The 21,951-nt window shown below is 37.9% G+C and overlaps 1 protein-coding gene across 4 annotated transcripts; it reads left to right on the forward strand.

The window, feature by feature from the left end:
• The first annotated feature begins 1,295 nt into the window (after positions 1–1,295).
• Positions 1,296–20,773, forward strand: LOC110172397 (outer dense fiber protein 2-like). 4 transcript variants are annotated; one of them, XM_055162036.1, is made up of 17 exons: positions 1,296–1,435; positions 2,212–2,367; positions 3,454–3,567; positions 3,993–4,138; positions 4,303–4,432; positions 4,961–5,092; positions 5,335–5,409; positions 5,501–5,572; positions 5,672–5,788; positions 7,525–7,701; positions 11,827–11,936; positions 13,170–13,305; positions 14,946–15,056; positions 15,279–15,542; positions 16,835–16,935; positions 18,697–18,985; positions 20,547–20,773. In XM_055162036.1, the coding sequence occupies exons 2-17, from the start codon at positions 2,260–2,262 to the stop codon at positions 20,694–20,696; spliced, it is 2,232 nt and encodes a 743-aa protein (XP_055018011.1). In that variant the 5' UTR covers positions 1,296–1,435; positions 2,212–2,259; the 3' UTR covers positions 20,697–20,773. The 4 variants fall into 4 exon arrangements, with proteins under 4 accessions (XP_055018011.1, XP_055018012.1, XP_055018013.1 ...); XM_055162037.1 differs by lacking the exon at positions 1,296–1,435 and adding an exon at positions 1,521–1,635; XM_055162038.1 differs by lacking the exon at positions 1,296–1,435 and adding an exon at positions 1,521–1,635 and having other exon boundaries at positions 3,998–4,138.
• Positions 20,774–21,951: the final 1,178 nt, after the last annotated feature.

The following is a 21,951-nucleotide window of genomic DNA, read 5'->3' on the forward strand; positions in this document are numbered from 1 at the left end:
AAGCCCTGGAGATGCAGAGACCAGAAAGACAAGGAGCTATTCGTGGGGAAAGTAGGCATGATATGATTTGGGGTTGCAATTATTATGACCAAAATAATTACGATTAATGATAATATCACAATAATTATTGTAAAAATAAAGTTTGTATGATAGATTTTTATGATTCTCTAATTTCTACTTAATATAAATATATATAAATGATAGTTTAACATGAATCAAGAAGCAATTTGCAAAGAAAAGTTAAAAAATATGTTGAAAATTACAGGAAGTAAAGAGTTTCCTGTAATGACATCACACTAGGGGAAAATTTTGTCCAAAAGTTTGGCACAGCCACTTTTTCAGTTTCTTTAAACATTATTTCAACCAAATAAAGGTGTTTTCTTGTGTTTAATTAATTTAATTACGATTACAATTTCTTGGACTTAAGAGCAGTTTTGGTCCAATTACATTATTAACAGTTATGGAATTCCCTTGTGTGACATCATGACTTCCAGCCAGGAAGTAATATTTTATGCCTAAAAAAAATTGCCCAATTGAGAAAGAAAAGTAAAATCTTAAACATAATGATCTTAACTGTGTTTTGGTGAAATGTGTTGTCCAACCTGTCATAGGCACTTTAAAGTTGCCAAGAGTTTGAATAGGCTCCCTACCAAAAAACAGTTATAGTATTGTACTTTATTATTTATTACAAGTGAAAACAAAAATAATTTTGAAGAAAACATCATGGATAAGTAGCTTCTTAGTGCACATTCTGGTGACATAATGGTGATTATCTTTGTTGGTGATTATCATGAATATATAAAATGTCCCACAAAAAGTTACTGTGTACCGTTTTTATCACAATTAATGATATTATTGTTAATTGTCCTATCCCTAAGGAAATGTCCTAGCTTTGAATGGATAAAATAGCACTACCAATCATATATTTACATGCAAGGTGAGTGAGGTGTCTTGCCCAACGACACAACAGTATGCACAGAGCCAAAGGTGGAATCCAACTGCAAATTTTTCTGTTAAGGACTTACTGTTACCAAAGTGTGTTAATTTACATGTTTTTGTTGTTGGAAAAATGGCTATGTGACATTTTGGAACAATAGACGGACAGGGTGTAGGTGGAAACTGAACTTTCCTGAGCACTCAAGCCTCAAATGCAGGACTATGCAGGAATACTAGAGTAAGCTAAAGATGAGGACACACTGTTATTATAAAACTAATAAAAGTCATAATAAAATAAGTAAGAACCACTTCCCTTGCACTAGTATGCACCGGTTTTCCAAAACTTTATAATCATCACCTACTACCATAGGCTCCCCACCTGCATAGCATCAGTGTATCTGAGCTCACTCCTTTCTCAGCTTTCGGACCACACGCCTGCCCGAGCTGGAGACATGGATGGATGATGAGAAGGAGCAGGAGAGGGTACGGAGCGGGGCAGGTGAAGAAAAGACCCACGCACACACGCTCCAACAGGTCAACCAGCGCTGAAGCCATGCTGCTACTACTGAGGCACATGGAAGGCAAACCAAAACAATCAACCAAATAGCCTTATTCTGTAGTCTGTACTCATTTGATCGCAATAAAAACTAGTTTGAAGTAAGCTGTATTCACTTCCGGAAAGGATAACAAGCAAATTGTGTAAATAGAAAAAATAAATTATTTGATAGTTTAAGAACAATTTAAAACAGCTAATGAAGCTAAGCTAACCGGAAGCTCTGGATGGGAAACAGGAAATGCATTCATTATGTATTTAATGTTTATACTTTATACTACTAGAAAATAAATACATTCTGAATCAAGCTATATTCAAGCTTTTATGTAAAAATGAATTATTGTATTAAAGAATTAGGTGTTTAAGAAACGTAAAGAACTCTCTACTACTTTTTAGTTTGAGATATATTTATTATGAATTATTACTCATTATTTGAATAACCATGAACACAGATATTCTTACTTTTTAAATTTATTCTTATGTCAGAACTGTCTGTTGAAAGCTTTTGTGGTAACTAGGGGCAACGCGAAACAAAAGCCCACTTTAACCAATCACAAGCTGAGTATGTCCAAACGAACCAATCGGAATCCTCCTCATTCGTTCGTTGATCCCGCCCACCGTACGCACAACATCAGAAAGAGAAGTCGAGATTTGTCAAGAAAAATGTAACTTTCGCGTCGTATAATGGATCCGTAGAAGCTAATGTATGTTTGCTCGGGTAGGTAATGCATCCAAGGGCTCCGTGAAGGTGTTTAGGTTGTCGGGGAACGATGAACGGCCGGGAAACACCTCCTCCGCCGGTTCATGTCCATGTCCCTGGAACCACTCCGATCCACGTCCATATGAAAAGAAGTCCCAGCGCCAGCAGAAAGCAACAGGTAACAACAGCTGATCCACTGTTTCCCACAGGTTTTTACTCACAATATGGTGGCACAAGTTGTCCACATTTCAATCATTTTATTTAATAGAATTCAGTAGCGTGCAGTGACTCTGATGGGTGGGCATTGGCAAATAGACTTGGGGTGGACATCAATATTTAGTCGGTAACAATTCAATAACACCTATTTTAATACAAACTACATTGCAAATTAGTATATTTATTTTTACTCATATTAATTGCATATATACTGACCCTTTTTTTGGAGTCAAATTAGAGACACCTAGACTATATAGTTTATTAATATTTGTATATAATGGACTGTATATGACACCCTCTTTGCACTAACAGGGCTATTTGTGGGCTATTTGTTTCTACTCCTACACTTATTTAGACAGCTGAGCCTTCAGTACTATTGTTATCTATGGAATTATTATTATGCATCAAGAAGGAAAACAGAATTATTTGGATATTATTAAAATTATTATTATTATTGAAACTATTTAATTATACTTTTGACATGTAATAATTTTTGATTTTCTTGGGCAACCACTGCTTGCCGTGATTGCCCTGACTGCATGTCCCTGATAGAATTGTTAGTGTATAATTATCACTTATTAATGTTATAAGTCTACTAATCAAAAAAGTACCGATTACAGATTAAATATAAGTAGCTAGAATATAGAAGAAATATCATTAAAACAGATTAGTTACTTTTAATATGTTTATGACGGTACTTCAGGCATAAAGTATTATATTGTAAATCTTACCAGATTTTTGTTTTGTTTTTATTAGACTATGGGGGCAAAAATTGGACTGTGGGAGGTCACTAAAGTCTCTTTTTGTTTTAGTTTTAATGGGAACCACTGGCTGATCAGGAAAAAATAGCAGCATTAGTTTAATATTTATCATTACCACTAGATAGTGGTGACTATTAGGTAGAAACTAACTTTATAAATCAATGGACAATGGACATAGATAACATTGATACTTTTGAGAACTAGTAATAGAGATAGTAATAGCTATCACTTGCTGTTAGGTCTTATTGTGTTCAGACTGATTAACAGTGTTTTCTTCTCTTTTTCAGGGGAAGACATTTGACCCTCAGAGTAAAGATGGCAGAAGACCCAAAGCTCCTCCTTGGATTCCTCCTGGAAAAACTCCAACGCGACGAAATATGGACTCTGCTTATGATAGTCAGGTAAATTAAAGATAAAGGTGCACTGTGTAACTTTTTGGTCAGGGGGCTGTCACCTGCTTCTTTCTATGGATATGTCTTTGCCCTGCCTGGAATGTTCCGCAGTATGACATTAAACTTTACTTACTCTACTTTACATTTTTAAAATTACTGATAGTTTTATGGCTCAAAAATATCTAAAAAAAAAAAAAAACATGCATTCTGACTGTGAGTGGGTTAGAAAGGTTTAATGCCATACTGTGAAACATTCCAGACAAAACAATAACACGTCCATAGAGAAAAGCATTTCACGAACTCTCCACCAGAAAAGTTACACAATGCACCTTTATGATTTGAAATAAGATTAGTTAAATCTAGACAAAGTTGTTTCTCCATCTCCCATGTTATGTTATAAAATTTTAATTGACTAATTTGCTTCCTAACTCCAGAGAAGCCGATCTTTGTGCCGCTCGGGCTCTGGTGTCAAGGACAGACCTGAACTGGATGAAGAGGATGATGGTGTGGCTCCTGTCTCGAGAAGTCTGACAGTTTTACTCAAAGAAGAACAGGACGCCAAACGCAGACTCTCCAGGAAGTACGCACTAGTTTATTCGGAGAGCAGGTTTTAAGGGAGCAGCAGTAGCTCAGATGGTAGTTTTCATCCACTGAGGAAAATCTCACAAGATAATTTTCCTCATGTGTGCTCGAGATCTTGTCCCATCCCCATTGACTGTGATGTTTTATGTGTTGTTTTTGCAGGTCTGAATGTGGAGCTCAGTTCAGAGACACAGATGAGCTGCTCAGAGCTTTGGTGGAGGCTGACATCGATGGAGCCGCAGTAACCAATCAGCTCTCAGCTCTGAAGGAGACAGTGGACGGGCTCTCCACGGTACAACCGCCTGACCCTCTTCATCCTCTCACACGAACTATCCCCAATTCCTCACACAATTAATGTTGTCACGATACGTAATTTCAAACTCGATTTTGATATTCCGATACCATGATGATAATTTAAAAACTCTTTACTTAGACTTAGAATGTGGTTTTCATCACTAAATTGTTTTTTTTTTCTATTCCCATGTTTCCTTATATGTATGTAATCCCTCAGTGGTCCAGGTAATGTAATTGTAATCCCATAGTGGTCCATGGGTGTCTCTTATACTTGTTCAGATACAGCTCAAGATCATTCTAAAGCTATTCAAAAAAGGTTAATTTCTTCCTGTAAATGTGACTTTTTTAGTATCGATACCTGCTCAAATGAGTGTCTAGTTTCAATGCTATTTAAAGTGTTGATTAATATGAAATTTTAGATAATTTTGACAGCCCTACACACTGTAATAAAGTAGTAATGTATGTAAGAACAATAACAAACACAGGCTATAAGGTGTCATGTTATTGTTTTTGGTCTGGTCTGTAGGTGAAGCGTCTGGGTAAAATGCACACCACGTCTCTAAACCGGCAGCGAGATTTACTGTTGGAGAAGATTGAGATGTTTGCGAGCACCAGCCACAGCCTTCGAGCACTGCTGCGAGAATGGAGCGAGCAAGAGGTGAAAAAGACTCTTCACAAACTTATGTATGTTTTATAGGAAGAGATTTCTGTTCTACAGGTATAAAGTCCTAGTACATATGTGCCTGGCAACTCATCCAAGGGTTCCTGCTTTCAGTGCCTTGAAGGTGGAAAAGCGCTATATATAAATTCAGCCATTTACCAAATTTGTCCTCTGAACGTGTATAAATGTACTTTTGTAAATAGTAATTACATTTTTCACTTTGTATGTTTTGTTTTCAGAGAGAGTCACTGCTGTGGTCTGAGGAGAGAGAAGCTCTAAAGAAAAGACTCACTGACTGTGAAGCAGAGAAAATTGTATGTGATCACATCAACTTTTCAAGTTTTGAACCTCTGAGGCCGCTGTAGTTTGAGTTTTATGTGCTTATCTTGTTTCTGTTTCTTCCAGAGGCTTACAGCCAAGCTCTCAAACAAAGAAAAAGAAGCAACAAAACTGGCTGCGTCCCTGGACTTGGAAAAGGTAAAAAATAAAAAATTTTATAATAAAAATGGAGATAGTGACATTGATGAATATAAAAGTAGTACTGTAGTATATCCTATGAAATATCTTTAATTGTAGGAAAGTAACCAGACATCGGAGGAGCTGTCTAAACTCTTAGAGTCGACTCGTATCCATTTGGAAACTCAACTGGACCGAGCTCAGACAGAAAACGCCCAACTCACCTCTCAAATCCAGGTTGGTCAGACCAAGTTATGAGTCAGATCTGTGGAAAGGCGACCCTGCTCACAGTTAGAATACACGTTACATGTTTTTGACCAATAAAACCCCTGTAACCCCGACTAAATGCATGATAGATACTGAAGAATTTTACAAGCAAAACAAGAACATCTCCAGGGAGACAAGCAGGTGGTGAACCCTCCATCAAAACAAGCTGCGTCTTTAGGTACTGAACTGACAGAAAGACTGAAATCTAAACTGACAAACTTAAACAAGAATTGCATTTCAGATTAAACTCCATAGTTAGTTACACCTTTAAGTAGTGCAGTTTTAAGTATTATTTAAGACTGAAGTTGTTGGAAGATATGACAGGTTTACAAAAATATGTTCAGTATAAGAAGCCCAGATTTTATTTACCTAAATGTCATGGTTAATCCTCGTTTAGTTTATTTCTATCCCCAGGCTATAGGTGAACTTAAACTAATAGTGCCTTTATGTTGATGTATCCCACAGTGACATCCATATCCTCCATATTCTGCATGTCAGGGGTCTCCAACCTGTAGCTCGGTAGCTCTCCACCCCTTACAAGTAGCGCGCTAAGGGATTTCTGAATTATACTAGACTTAGACAGACTTAAGCTTGAGCGGTCACACAGCAGCTCACACATCACATTATATTACAATAACTAAAAAGTTTAATAAAGTTCTAAATAAGCAACAATCAAAAATAGCAAGAGATTGGTATCAGTAAGACATTTACTGTACATACATTTATGTAATTTAACATTGTAATTAAATGCAGTATATCAGTTATATACTATTGTAAATTTGTTATTTTGAACTTTATGCACTAAATAATGGTTTTATAGGCATCCAACTGTACAACATCTAAGGCTTACCCTTTTATATTTAGTAAAATAAAATATTCGATTATTATTGTGACTGCTAAAATAAGTAGCTCTCCAACTTTTTCATTTTGTAAATCTATCTCACCGGATGCAAAAGGTTGGAGATCCCTGAAGTATATAATAAAAAATTATATTTATGAACATTAGTGTTTTAGCTTCGTTAGAATTTCTTTTGGGATCAGTAAAGTATTTATTAAGGATGCACTGTCACGTCTAGAGCAGAAGTAGGACCCAAAATGCAAAACTGCATTTCCAAAGTTGTTTAATGAACAAACACAAATCCAAAACAGACGCGAGAGTCATAATGACAATCACCCAACAAAGGAGTACACAGGGTATATATGCACACACATGAATGAGACACAGGTGAGACACATTAGGGCGAGGCAAACAATCAAGACAGGAAGTAAAACTCAAAACTACAAGCAGACAAAACAAATGTCAAAATAAAACACCAAATACAACCACTACAAACATGAACCATGACAGCAAAGGTACCCAAATCTCTCTGTACGATATTTTTACGATATTTATTGCAATCTTTTCTGGACAAAATAGCAAATATGCTACTTTTTCTTTTTAAAATACCTTGATAAACCAAGTCATAATTCAAAGACTGTTTTTTTTAGCTACTGCTGCACCAAAACTATTAATTTAAGCAAAAAAACATGTAGTTTTGATATACTGAGATGGTCCGTGATATTACTGTAAGAGTTTTGGTGATACATGATATTTGGTTATTGTTATATCCCTAGTTTATCTGCTGCCACAAAATTACAGAATCAGGCTTAGGAGCACATTAAACAATCTATTAAAACTGGTCTAACCCTTTTTGTTTGCTGTTCAGAGGATGCAGCAGACCCAGGAGCAGATGCAGGTGGAGATGCGTTCACTGACGGACGAGTTGTGGACCGTGAAGCGTTTGAGGGACGACGAGGAGCGGGAGAGGAGAGAGCTGGAGATCGAGCGAGCGGAGCGTGCCGAAGAGGAGATGAAGAGACTCTCAGAAAAGCTACAGCAGAAGGTCTGGGCTATGTTGTCATTTATTTACACAGTAACAGTATAAAGTACATGTATTGATTGCTTGTTTGTGTAGGAGCTGATACACAAACATAGACATAGGCTAATTCACAACAGCAGTCCACAGACGGTCTTCTAAAACTGTTCACTAAAAAGCAGTGAGATTGTGATTTGAATTTGAATTTATTTGTTTGGAGGATAAGCCCCTTGAGATGTCTCGCCATCTCGTTTTCGAAGGGGTCTCATAAATGCAACAACAAAAAACAGATACAGTAGGGCAGACAGTAGGATACAGAAATTCAAAAAAGCATCAAAACAACAAAATCAACATAACCACAAACACACACACTCACACACACACACACACACACACACACACACACATGACTGTTTGACACATAATAAAACAAATTTGAAAGAAAAAATAAATAAATACATAAATAATAATAATAATAATAATAACAACAACGACAACAACAACAACAACAATAATAATAAATAAATACATAAATAAAAATAAAACAGAGTTCAAATATAATCACAGAATACAACAAGATGAACAACAAAATTCAAAAAAATGATCAAAAACAATGACAGAGCATTTTTAAATGAAGCGATAAAAGTTAAAGCTCGAATCCATGAGGGAAGATTGTTTCAATCAGAAGGAGCTTTATATTTAAATTAGTGTTTTCCTATTTGTTTTTAGACTCTTGTGACAACAAAAAATATGTGATCAGCGTGACGTAAACTGTAAGAGGATCTGAATGGAATTAAATACTGTTTGAGATATTCAGGATAACTGAGATTAATAAACTTAAAGATAAATAATAACAGTTAAGTTGACGTTTCGAGGACAGAGTGAGCAGGACAGTTTGTGATACATCGTACAGTGGTGAGTTCTGAAGGGACAACGGAGAATGAATCTGCACAGACTGTTCTAGATAACATTGAGTGGTTGGAGAATAGAAGTTGTAGTATTTTGATAAATGATATCGCAGTAATCTAAAATGCGAAAAATTTGTTGTGAGATCATCTTTTTCCTAACAGAAAAGCTAAAACAACTGATGAGATTGCTGGATGGAAAAAGCAATAAATACAGTGAATGTCTCAAGAGAATCAAATATCAAAGTAACACAAACATAGAAACATTTACGTTTTACTCTTTCTCATCCCCCTCTCTCCCCTTCCATCCCATTCTCTCTTTCTCTCTTTCACACACACAGTTTACACCTGGTGACACTGCTGCTGCTGTGACATGAAAGTAAATAAAATTAATGTATTGTCTTTTTAGCTTTGTTTGCTGATATTTGTAGGGCCGTAAACCTTTAGTCCTTTAGTCAGTTAATCATTTGACACAATTGTTTTGGCTTGAACTCCTGTGAGCTTGTGGAGAGCAGTCTGGGTTGTGGCACTGAGACACTTGTGAGTTTTGACGGTTTATTTCAGTGCCACATCTTCTGCAATAACAACTTGAGCAGAATGATTTAGGAAAAATATCAAATTGCGATTTTTCATTCTGACTGTGAGCATGATTGCATTTCCACAGATTATTTATTTATTTATTTATTTATTCATTCAATTATGTATTCATTCATTTATTTATTTATTCATTTATTTACTTAAAAAGATGGTCTATGCCAGATTTAGATACAAGCTCCTTTCCATCTGCAGTCCTCGGGCAGGTACAAAATACATTAAAGAAACATTAAACCAACTCTAACAACATTTCATCAGTAACAGTGTTTTCTTAAAATGACCACAATCCACTTCATCATTAAACATTTTAAATAATCCAGATTAATTCATTCTAATTTCCCATAAATACAAGATTTCAAATTCATCATTATCTTCTAAAAATGCCCAAATTAATTGTCATCATTATTCTTTAAAATGTACATTTACCAAATGCATCAGTATTATTATCTTCAAAAATACAATTCCTCAACATTACCATCTGGACAAATATCATTAGTCAAGCACATTTACATCTACACAAAACATCTATAGTATCAGTAATCAGTCAGAATGTTTAAACATTTGAAGATGCCTGATGTTGGCATGCCTGCTGCTCTTTAGCTCATGAGAGAAAGTGTGGTAGTTAGTGCAAGTTTTAAGGTCAGCTAGAAGCGTGTTCCAGTTTAGTGGTTCAGGTTTTAGTCCCGTTCCAGATCTGACCTGTAACTTGGTTTGGTTTGGTTTCCATGAAGGCAGAAAGGCTTAACACCATACTTTGAAACATTACAGACAATAACATCTCCACGGAGAAAAGCATTTGACAAACCCTCCACCAGAAAAGTTACACAATGCACGTTTAAATGACGCAGCAGTGCGTTGCTATATGAGAGAAGGATACCTGGTTATGTGTGTACAAGGCAAACCCGGTAATGTTCAATTCTGTCCAAAGGTCCGCCCGCAAGTCTACATCACCCATGCTCCCACACGACAATTCTCCATAAATATACAAAAGTAGAGTACAAGACAATACACCACAACTTCACAAACCTGATGCGATGTGTAGTAGTTTCAGTTTTTGGAGAATATAGCATTTATACCATTTGCAAAACAGTAAAAGGTAACATGGTGATCGAAATATGTAGGTAGTAGTTAATATCCCACCCAAGTAAATAAGGCTATGTTAAGACTACAGGGCTTAATGCCGAATTCCGATTTTTTTTGTGAAATCCGATGTTTTTTCGAGGTCGTTCACATTTCCAATTAAATGCGACTTGTATATGATCTCCAGTGTGAACATTAAACGGCCCAAAAGTGTCCCGCATGCGCACTGGAGACACGATGATGTCAACCGCAGCGAGCGTGCTCTGTGTTTACGGAAGGTGTCCAAACATGGACGCAGCATTGAGCACCTGGAGATTTTAAAGTTCCTCTCGTACCTGAGCCAGAACATGAACTTGTTTTAAGGAGGAGATTGAGAAGGAGAAGGACGAGGTTTTTGGCCGTGGCGTTTTGTGGGACAGTCCGTTGAAAGGAACGTGTGGATGTGGAGACGTAGCCAAGAGTGATGAGTGGTGATGCGCTTCCCTTCAGTGACATGGAGTTCATTAACAATTTTCTCCTACTTCAGTGCAGAATTATGACGTTTGTGGCTTGTTGATAACGTGTAGGTGGATGAATGCTCTTTGGCCGTTCACACTGAAGTCACATGTCAAAAGATCAGATATGTATCGGTTTTAGGAGCACATATCCAAGTGTCCTGGGTCACATTTGAAAAAATCGGATCTGTGTCATTCAGACTGTCATTAAAAGATCAGATACAGGTCACATAGGGGCCAAAAAATCAGATTTGGGTCACTTCAGGCTGCAGTCTGAACGTAGCCTAAGATAATCGAAAGTGTGTCAGGTTCAGCACCATGGACAGCACCATCACACCAGTCATAAATATGTAAAGGTTAAAACCATACTGTGAAACATTCCAGACAAACCAATATAACATTTCCATGGAGAAAAGCATTTGACGGGCCTTCCATTAGAAAATTTACACAATGCACCTTTAAATGACGTAGCAGTGTGTTACTATATAAGAGAGGGCAGAGATCCGATGCCAGGTTGTGTGTGTACAGAGCAAACCCAGCAATGTTCAATTCTGTCCAATGCTCTGCACACAGCCTACGTCACCCACGCTCTCACATGATAATTCTTCATAAATATACAAAAGCAGAGTACAAAACAATACAATACAACTTCACAAACCTGATGCGATGTGTAGTAGTTTCATCTTTTGCTGAAAATAGCATTTCTACCATTTGCAAAACAATAAAAGGTAATATGGTGGTCTAAATATGTTGTAGAAGTAAAATGCCCCCTCTTTAAATAAGCAAAAGTGTATGCTGTCCATGGTGCTGAACCTGATAACCAAAGGTGTATCAGGTTCAGCACCACGGACAGCACCACTTCGCCATATTACAAGCACATAGGTAGTCATAAACATGTAAAAGTTTAATACCACACTATACATTCCAGATAAACCAATATAACATCTCCATGGAGAAAAGCATTTGACAGACCCTCCACTGGAAAAGTTACACGATGCACCTTTATTTCAAGTCTTATAAGCTGTAGATGATGCGGTATCATCTGATCTGAACTGCCCTCACAGATGTTTCTCTCGCAGGAGTTGCAGCTGACTCAGGCCTTGTCCTCGTCCAGTGAATGGTGCATTCGACACCAAAACGAAGTCTCGGCCAAAGAACATCTGGAGCAGGAAATCCCACTGCTCAAACGGTCAGTCACAGGAGACTCATTTTTGATTCTAAAAGCAAAAGTCTGATTATGCAGGTGAAAATCGACTTGTTAAAATTGAAAATATTAAAGTAGTAGTTTAAAAATGTACATAAAGAGTAAAAAGTAAAAGTATTTTGTGCAGATTTTGAGATCTAATAAAGCTCCAAATGTAGTGATTTGTGCTGAATTTTGTTCAGTAGAAGTAGTTGTGATTTTTAGCTGTTTTTATTTTTATGTTTGTGTTTGTTCAAACTACAAAGTCTTTTCAGCATATTTCAGACACTAATAAAACATACTTTCACTTTTCAGTCGTTTTCAAAAATGTAGTGTAGTAGAAAGTACAGATACCTGCTCTCAAATGTAGTGAAGTAAAAGTAAAATGTATCCACTGTAAAATCTACTTAAGTAAAGCACAAATACCTAAAAATGTTAATTAAGTACAGTATTTTACTACTTTTACTTTGTTACCTTCCACCATTGCTAATACACAACATCATCCAACATTTTTAAAAGGTTTTAATGTCATGTTCATACTGTTCATATGTCATACAGGGTAACACTAGCAAGGAAACCATTAACCAAAAAAATATGTTAAAGGTCCTATATTACACAGTATTGCCTCTTGTGAGCTTTAAGTCATGTTCCAATGCTGTTACTTCATCAAAAACATTCTTGTAGCTGTGTTTTGTTCCATTTACATATGTTTGCGTAATCTTTTATTATTTCAAGTAATATTTTTCAAGTTAACAGCTACATTTTACCTTTAGTTCAGTAGAGATTGGCAATTCCAGGGCTGCAATCGTCCGAATGATTGTAGTGAAGGTGTATGGTGTTAAAAACACAGTGGAGCTCTTCCTGTATTACCACATGATGTCACAAGGTGGAACAGAGAGAAGAGCTCAGCCTAAATCTGCAGGGTTTGTGTGTTAAACATGTGTGAATGAAACAAAACACAACTCCAGGTCTGTTTGTGATGAGAAAACAACATTATAAAATAAAAATAGCGTAATATGGGTCCTTAAAAAGTCCTGAATATTTGAGATGGAGCCTCGGAACAACAGTACTGTGTGAAAAACTTACCTAGACCATTTTATTTTGTTGTTTTGATCTAAGAAAATGCCAAATATGTAGAAATTAACTGTGTTTTTGCTGGTGAGCCCACTTCCAGCCATACTCTAATGAAAGTTGTCCTAAAACATGTCCAGTAAAACTCTGCGTGACTTTTGTTTTCAGTCGTGTTTCTGAGCTGGTGGATCAGCTGCACCTGTGTGAGCAGCAGAACCTGAGTGAGCGAGAGGAGCTCCAAGCACAGATTAAACACATGACTGAACAGAACGCCGCTTTGAACACAGAGAATCACAAACTCAAGGTTGGTTTTTATGTAAACCTGCTTGTTTCTATGGATACGTCATTGCTCTGCCTGGAATGTTCCACAGTGTGACATTAAACAGCTCTTCTTTACATTTATTAAATTACAGGTGGTTTTATAGCTCAAAAATACCTAGAAACCAGGCATACTGACTTTGAGCAGAGTCACTTCTCCACAAATTTTTAATAACATTTACACGGAGCAAGGCATTTGACGGACCCTCCACCAGAGAAGTTACATGTTAACTACCGTATTTTCTGCACTATAGGGCACACTTAAAAGCCAATTTCATCAAAAAATGACTGCGTGCCTTATAATCCAGAGCGCCTTATATATGAATTTATTGGGGTGTCTTAGTACGACTTTAGTAAATTACAAAGCCACACCACTTGCAGCATTACGACTCCCGTAGTCAGGATCATCATGAGTAGTACATACTGTGATTCCTTTTAATATCAAAATGAACCTGTCAAGAGACACACTTACAACACCCACTTTAAACTCAAGGCTGTTATAAAGTGAAAGTGTGAGCTGGGTGGGAGCAGTGGATGAGGGAAGGAGAACACACATTCACCAAGACAAGGAGACAGCGCCGAGCGACTTACGCCATGATCTACCAACGGATCATGGACGCCCGGGCTAAGGATCAGTATTAACTTTGGTCCGAGCTTTCACCAAGACCGGAATCATCACTGAACTGCCAGGGAACAGTAACCACACTGACTCAGATAATGACGAGAGGGATGTGGGCGTGCCGCCGGAATCACCCAACTGTTTGAACTATTATGACTTATTGTGAATACTCAGCAACAATTTAGTGTCTCAGACAGTATTTTTTTTATGCGTTACAGTTGAACAAAGTTGAGAGTTATAAAGTTTGACTGACTTATCTAACTGTTGTGTTTTGTTTAATGCGCTTTGTAATCCAGAACGCCCTATAGTGCGGAAAATACGGTTATCAGTTTTTCTAGATTTTTGATGTTTTGCATGCATCTAAACACAAGCAAATGCCCATTAGTGCTGAACGATGTAATAATAAATTCTAAATTTAAGTTTTCTGACAAACGTTTCTGTTCGAAGTTCACATTTTCTTTAAGCAGATCCAGAAGGTCTGACAAAAAAGACTGAAATATGAACCAACGAACTAATACAAGAATCACATTCCAGAACATGAAGAATATGACAGAATATTTAGTTGTTTGTTGAGGAAATTATGGGACTTCAAAAATGTCATATCTAATTACGGATTGCTCCAGTTATAAGATTTTTCTGGTGGTATAAATGAAACTACTGAAACTGTAAAATTGTGTGGCATTATTTTATGTGTGTTATGTTTATGTCTTTATTTAAAGGTGCACTCAGTTGAGGGTCCGTCAGCTGCTTGTTTCCAATAATAATAATAATAATAATAAATAATAATAATACATCGGTTTTATATAGAACTTTTCATGGTAACAGAAGGCATTCTGACTGTGAGCAGGGTCGTCTCTCCACAGATCTGATCCGGTCTCCATGAAGATAGAAAGGTTTAATGCTAGACAAAAAAATAACATCTCCGTGGAAACAAGTATTTGATGGACCCTCCACCAGAGTCAGTCAATACTATTTTAAAATGTTTTCTTTGTTTTCCTGGGTCTTAGGGCGAGTTGTCTGCATCAGAGGAGAGATTCAGAGATCTGCAGTCTGAAGCTCGAGGACTCAAATCCCTCCTCAGAAAACATGAGAGCCAGGTGGAGAAATACAGGAAGAAGGTAACAGCTTCCTCTATCGTGATAATTTAAAAAACATAACTAAAATATAAATATACTATACTGACACTGGTCCAACGTCTTTTCTCACTTAGTCCATCCATTTTGGGGACAATTACAATTAGTTTACAAGCGCTTTTCACATCCCTCAGAGTGGAGTTTTGCTGTGGCAGTAAGACTAACAACATTTAACATGCTAACGCGCACTTCCTTTTCCCCCTCCAGCTGCAAGAGAGCCGTTTGGAGTCGGAGCGGTTTGTCCAAAAGCTGGAGGAGGCTGAGGCACAGAGCAGAGAGCTGAAGATACAGCTGAGTCTGGAGAAGGAAGGACAGAAGCGCCACCTGCACAACCGTCTGCGAGAGCTCGAGGACCTGCCCGAGAAAATCAGACAGACCGAGCAGCGCCTGAAGGCAGCACAGCAGAGCGCTGAGATGCACGAGAAGAGGAACAGTGAACACACCACCGCACTCGCCCAACTACGACTCAAGGCAAGACACAGAACATGTCACTCTTGTTTTTTGTAAGGTCTGCCTATAATCATACCCACAAAAGGCCATACCAGCTCATCAAAACCTGATCCTGTCAGATCGCTCAAGCTCAGCAAGGCCAGGTCTGGTTAGTACTTGGATTCGAAACCACTGGGAAAATCAGGTGCCACAGGGGGGCGCCAGTCACAAAAACTGTCCATGTGTCCATAGGCAAGACACTTCAGCCACATTCCCTAGTATAAAAGTGGTGTGTCTGTGAGAGATGGTGGTCGGAGGAGCCGATGGCGCAGATTGGCAGCCTCGCTTCTTTCATTCTGCCCCAGAGCAGCTGTGGTTACATTAGTAGCTTACAACCGAGTGTGGAGTGAATGAATAATGCTCTGTAAAGCGTCTTTGAGTGTCCAGAAAAGCACTATATGAAACTCCATTATCCATCCATCCATCCATTTTCGTCCGCTTATCCGGGGCCGGGTCGCGGGGGCAGCAGCCTAAGCAGGGACTCCCAGACTTCCTTCACCCCAGACACGTCCTCCAGCTCCTCCGGGGGGACCCCGAGGCGTTCCCAGGCCAGCCGAGAGACATAGTCCCTCCAGTGTGTCCTGGGTCTTCCCCGGGGTCTCCTCCCGGTGGGACATGCCCAGAACACCTCCCGAGGGAGGCGCCCAGGAGGCATCCGGAACAGATGCCCGAGCCACCTCAACTGGATCCTCTCGACATGGAGGAGCAGCGGCTCTACTCCGAGCTCCTCCCGTGTGACTGAGCTCCTCACCCTATCTCTAAGGGAGCGTCCAGCCACCCTACGGAGGAAACCCATTTCAAGCGCTTGTATCCGCGATCTCGTCCTTTCGGTCACTACCCAGAGCTCATGACCATAGGTGAGAGTAGGAACGAAGAACTCCATTATCATTATTATTATTAGTAGTATTATTAATATTAAAATTAAGCTGATTTGTCATCAGTTATATTATGTTTGTAATCACCAGATTCAAACCCTCTCTGTAAAAGAAGAACAAGAGAGAGAGAGAACAAGAACAAGAATGTGAATACTTTTGTTTCTAAATAAGCATTCTAGTATACTTGGTTGGAATGAAATAGAACTATACACCAGTTTTCATCTGTTCATCTGTTCATCGGCTCAGGGACAGCAGGTTAACAGTGCACTTAAATATTTTGACCTAATTTTACACCCATAATGCATTATTTTTAAACTGAAATTTGAATATGAGGTTTGAAATGGTCCCTGTGAGCTTGCTTAATAGCACTGGTTTCAGCTGTGGGTCTGTTCATTTCAGGTGGAACAGCAGGGGGCGCAGTTGGACCTGGCTCAACAGAGAAACACACTTCTACAAGATGAAAACAACAGCCTCCACAAGAAAACACAGACTTTAGAGCGGTACCAGCATCTTTATGTACTTTATGAATGGCAGTAGCTAGCAGTAGCAGAAGGTTATGAAGTACAAGTTGTAAAATACTGTATTTAAGTAGATTTTAAGGTATCTGTGCTTTGCTTAAGTATATTTTACATTTTACAGTGGATACTTTTTACTTTTACTTCAACAGATTTGACAGCAAGTATCTGTACTTCTCCACTACATTTTTTAACATGACTCAAAAGTAAAAAGTACTGTTCATATGATTTTTTGGGGGTTATTTTGACCCTGTTTGCGGTAATATCACGACTAAAGGTTTTGAGTTCAAGCTTCAGCTTTCAGCAAACAACAATAAATGCACACAATTCATAAGAAAAAATAAGAAATTGATTTGTATTGACACTGCTGACCAAAATCTGCAATAGTACTACATTCAACACAACAAATAAACAACAAAATATGTGAGAAATACTTTTACTTTTTACCCTTAAAGCACATTTTTAAACACTTACTTTAATAATTTAATTATTAACTTAATTACTTAAGTAGATTTTTTCATGTGATGCTTTTACATTTACTTGAGTAATATTTTGCCCCTGTGTCTGTACTTTTACTTAAGTAACAAAATAGAGTTCATCTTCCACTGGTAGCTGGTCAGACTCCAGGTGTGTGGCATGTCCTCAGGGGGCAAAGTCTTTCACAGTAGTAATTTTGTCTTGCTCACCAGTCATACCTATTTATCTGAAATGATGATTACTTTAGATGCAAAATCAATTTTTATTGCCATTGTCAGTGCACAAACTTCACAAACTATGAACTTGCTTTGGCGTTATGGTGCAGTATTAAGCTGCATTGTGTAAGTTTTCTGGACTGTCCATTAACCCTCTCAGGCTCAAATAAAATTTTAGTAATAGGAAAACATCTGATATTTGGGGAAAATGATCATATGGGGTAGTAATATACAATCCTGACTTTTTTTTTTTGAGTGAGACCTTCACATCCAGTGTGTTCTGGGATGTTGCAGATTTGCAGCATTGGTCCAGTGTGGTAAATTAACACTGAAGGCTGAAAATGATATGAACACTAACTTTATGTGTATACCACTTTTCATAATAATGAAAACATAAAGCACAGTGTAACAGCTTTACAGTGACAGAACAACATCACTTTTTCGTGTGGTACTCCAAGAAACAATTTTTATCCTTCGTAAACAACACTAGTACTTTGCACTTCTGGCAGGCCGTTTGTGTGTTGCCATTCTTGCACAGTCTGCATCGCCCACGTTTAACAGCATGGATGGGAAACAAGGCTCCTGAGTAAAAAAAACTAATAAAATATGTATGTGGAGTAAGTAGGTAATTGGCATTTAGCTGTTGCAAATCTGCATTGCCTGCCTGGAGAGGGATAAATGCTTTTCTCTGGGGAGATGTTATTGCTTTGTCTGGAATGTTTCACAGTATGGCATTAAACCTGTCTATCTTGGAGACACTGAGACCAAACCAGGCCAAGTTACAGGTCAGATCTGTGTCGAGGCGACCCTGCTCACAGTCAGAATGCCTGTTTTTCTGGGTATTTTTGAGCTATAATATCACCTGCAATTGAACAGATGTAAGGTAGAGTTGTTTAATGTCATACTGTGGAACATTCCAGGCAGAGCAGCGACATATCTATAGAAATCAGCATGTGACAGATCATCCACCAGAAAGTTACACAGTGCACCTTTAAAAGTGCCTTAGGACTACAGTATAAGAGAGTAAACTTATTCCATTATTGTGTGTTGTCAGTAAACTGGAGGATCTGAAAGTCCAGTCCACAGCTCAGTCCCAGAACCTGGTTCTGAAGGAGAGTTTGGTGTTGAAGTTGGAGAAGGAGCTGGAGGAGCGAGGTCTGGAGGTGTCTGTTTTAAACTCCAAACTGCAGCAGAGTCTCCAGGACGCCAAGAGACAGACCGAGGAGGAAATGCAGAGGCTCCTGTCCAAAGAGCACGTGTCCCAGTCCAAAGCTTTAGATTTACAGAGTGAACTGAGCCGAGCCAAGACAGAGCTCAGCCTGCTGCAGAGGAGCAAACAGGAGGTACGCACAACGCTATCAACTCTACAGCACTGGCATTCAATAAAGTTTTCACACCAAGCAGGGGTAAAGTACAAAATTGTTAGCCTGATTCATCAGCCGGTTTCTCTTCGTGGAAACCGTCTGACCGTCTGCATTAGGATTCATTCGCTCGACGGTAGGCGGGTACTTTTTTTATTTAACCAATCGCTGCTATTTGGTTGTGATGTATGTAATGTGCCAAATCCCGAAGGAAGAAGGACAAGCAGCTTTCCCCTTGATAAAATTCACCAAACATTCTCTTTGTTCCGGCTTTAATTCCTCAAGCTTGGGAATCGTTGCCAACACAGAATGTCTGTCTTCGTCTACATCCATCTCAACGCTTTTACTGTTGTGCTGTTCCACAAAAGGGACACAGACAGACGCGACGAGTTTGACATTATGGCTTCACAGTTCACAGCTGATTGGCCGGTGTACGGTCTACAACTTCCAGGGTTCTTGCAAACCTTCTAGTGTATTCTGATTCCTGACCTAGTCACTGGAGAGAAATGAAATTGAGCAGAGGCACTAGGTGGCGCCAGCCTGTCTACAAAATTGTAGGCGCTGAGTACAAATCATGTTGGTTGGCCTATATTACATGTTCTCTATATGAAAATTGCGTATTACAGATTTTGTGAAGGGTCCCTCCCTGCTCTGGGTCCGGGGTAAACTGTACCCTTTCCCCCCATCAGCCTGACGCTCCTGACACCAAGTACCAAGATAACTAGTGTTTCCTATAGATTTTTAGACTCTAGTGGCACAGATAATATTTGTAATTTACAGTCAGTCACATGATTTGTTAATGCAAAATTGACTCTTGTGAACTTTAAGTCATGTTCGAATGTCGTTACCTCCTCAAAAACAAACCTGGAGTTGTGTTTTGTTTCATTCACACACTTTTATTTTTAGTCTGTTTACATTTCTATAACTCAAAATTCTCTGTTCTATCTTGTGATGCCATGACGCAGTAGTTTTCAAGTTAAACAAGTCAGCCTTTCACCTTTTGTTCAGTAGACATGTGCAAGTCCAGGGTTGAAATTATCCAAATGATTTTAGTGAAGGTGTATGGAGTTTAAGAACACAATGGAGCACTTCCTAAGTGTTTTCTGTCTGAGAGAAGAACTCAGCCTAAATCTGCAGGGTTTCTGCATGTGTGAATGAAACAACAAAACACAAATCTAGATATGTGACATTATGAACATTAGGAATAGATTAGAAAATTGAATAATATGGCTATATATCTAAAATTTTCCCTCATGGCACCATAAAGCACTTTGAGTTACGAATTGTGATACACAAATTTAAATAAAAGCAAATACAATTCCCTTTCTATCCATTCTAAATAAGGATTAACCCAAAAAAGGACATGAACATGAATAGATCTGGCTCTAAATAAAAATATATACTCTAAATGCAGAGAGTCTCAATTACCACAACTACCATGAATACCTTTAGCTACTGGTTGCAACATAAGTCTGAGATAAATGAACTTCATGCGAGTTAAAACGTACAGCACGTAATTTGTTTGGTTTATTTTTATTCTCAGATGGAGCGCCGGTTTCAGGGGCAGCTGCAGAACCTGAAGGAGAGACTTGAACAGAGCGACTCAACAAACAGAGCTTTGCAAAACTACGTCCACTTTCTCAAAACATCGTACGGAAACGTGTTTGGAGAATCTTTGATGCCGAGTCACTGACAAAACCACACATAACTCACAATATGGTGCTCAGAGATGCCTTTGTACCAATATGAAGTTTTTATATTGATTTTTGTAGTGTGTTAAATGTATTTATAAGTGATAAATAAATGGCTTTGATGATTTAAAAAAAAAAAAACATTATTGTTGTTGTCATGTTGGTGACTTTTCTTTTAGAGTTAGTGATTAGCTATACCTATTTTACCTCTGCTTGACTACAACATGTACATTTCAAACTGAATAATAGTATATTATAATATAATATATATTAATATATATTAATATAATTAATATAGTATAATAACAGATAAGTTAACCCAGTGTTTCCCAAACTTTTTTTCTGGGGATCTAAATTTTAAAAGTCACAAACATTCACGACCCAAGTCAATAAACATTTTTCATAAATCATAAAATAAAGGTGGATTTGAGCATTATTGAACATTAATGAGGATATTTTATTGTGGACTGAGTGATCGTGTCTCTGAACTATTAGTATTACTCAGGTTTTAAGCAAAGAAAAACAGTTGAAGCAGCAATAAAAGGATCCATAAGTCGGCTATTTGGACATTAAATGTAATACATTTCTTTTTCTTTTCAGCATTCAATTGAACCAGCAATACTGGAACAAAATAGTCAATAAAATAATTACAAAAAGATTAGAAATTATACAAACATCTCTTAAAATTTCAACATTTCTAGTGAGATAGGTGGTCCTGTGTGTGTTTTTGTAGCGTGTTCAGTCCAGGTGCAGGAGGAGACTCAGCAGCAGATCAAGCGTTCGAGTAACACATAATACAGTCAGTATGAGATGCTGCTCTTTTTTTGGTTTCTGGTAGTTGTAGTACAGTAAAATATGGGATATTCATTCAGAATACATGTTGAGAGTTGATGGAAGTTTGTATGTAAACTGTAGGCTTCAGTTGTCACAGAGTCACAGGGAGAGGCAGTGTGTTGCCAGATCAGTCCAGCCACATCCTCATTTATGTACTAACTGCCTTCAGCTTCTCACTGTTACACAGGTTTTTACACATTAACATCAACTATTTCATTTCTCAACATGTCCACCAAGGGTTAAAGCGATTTTCATGACAAAGAAGTTCCAAAGAATTCCAACAAAAATAGATACATGTACATGGTAATATAAAATCAGTTTAACATGAGCGACAAAATGTACATTAACTGTTTATTTATCATAAAATAAATACAATTATATTACTTCATTTGCTTTATCTTACCCCCCAAAAGACAGAATTTC

The sequence above is a fragment of the Boleophthalmus pectinirostris genome, unplaced genomic scaffold (genome assembly GCF_026225935.1).
Source record: "Boleophthalmus pectinirostris isolate CB_2022bp ecotype Guang Dong unplaced genomic scaffold, ASM2622593v1 HiC_scaffold_4, whole genome shotgun sequence".
NCBI classification, from domain to species: Eukaryota; Metazoa; Chordata; class Actinopteri; order Gobiiformes; family Gobiidae; genus Boleophthalmus; species Boleophthalmus pectinirostris.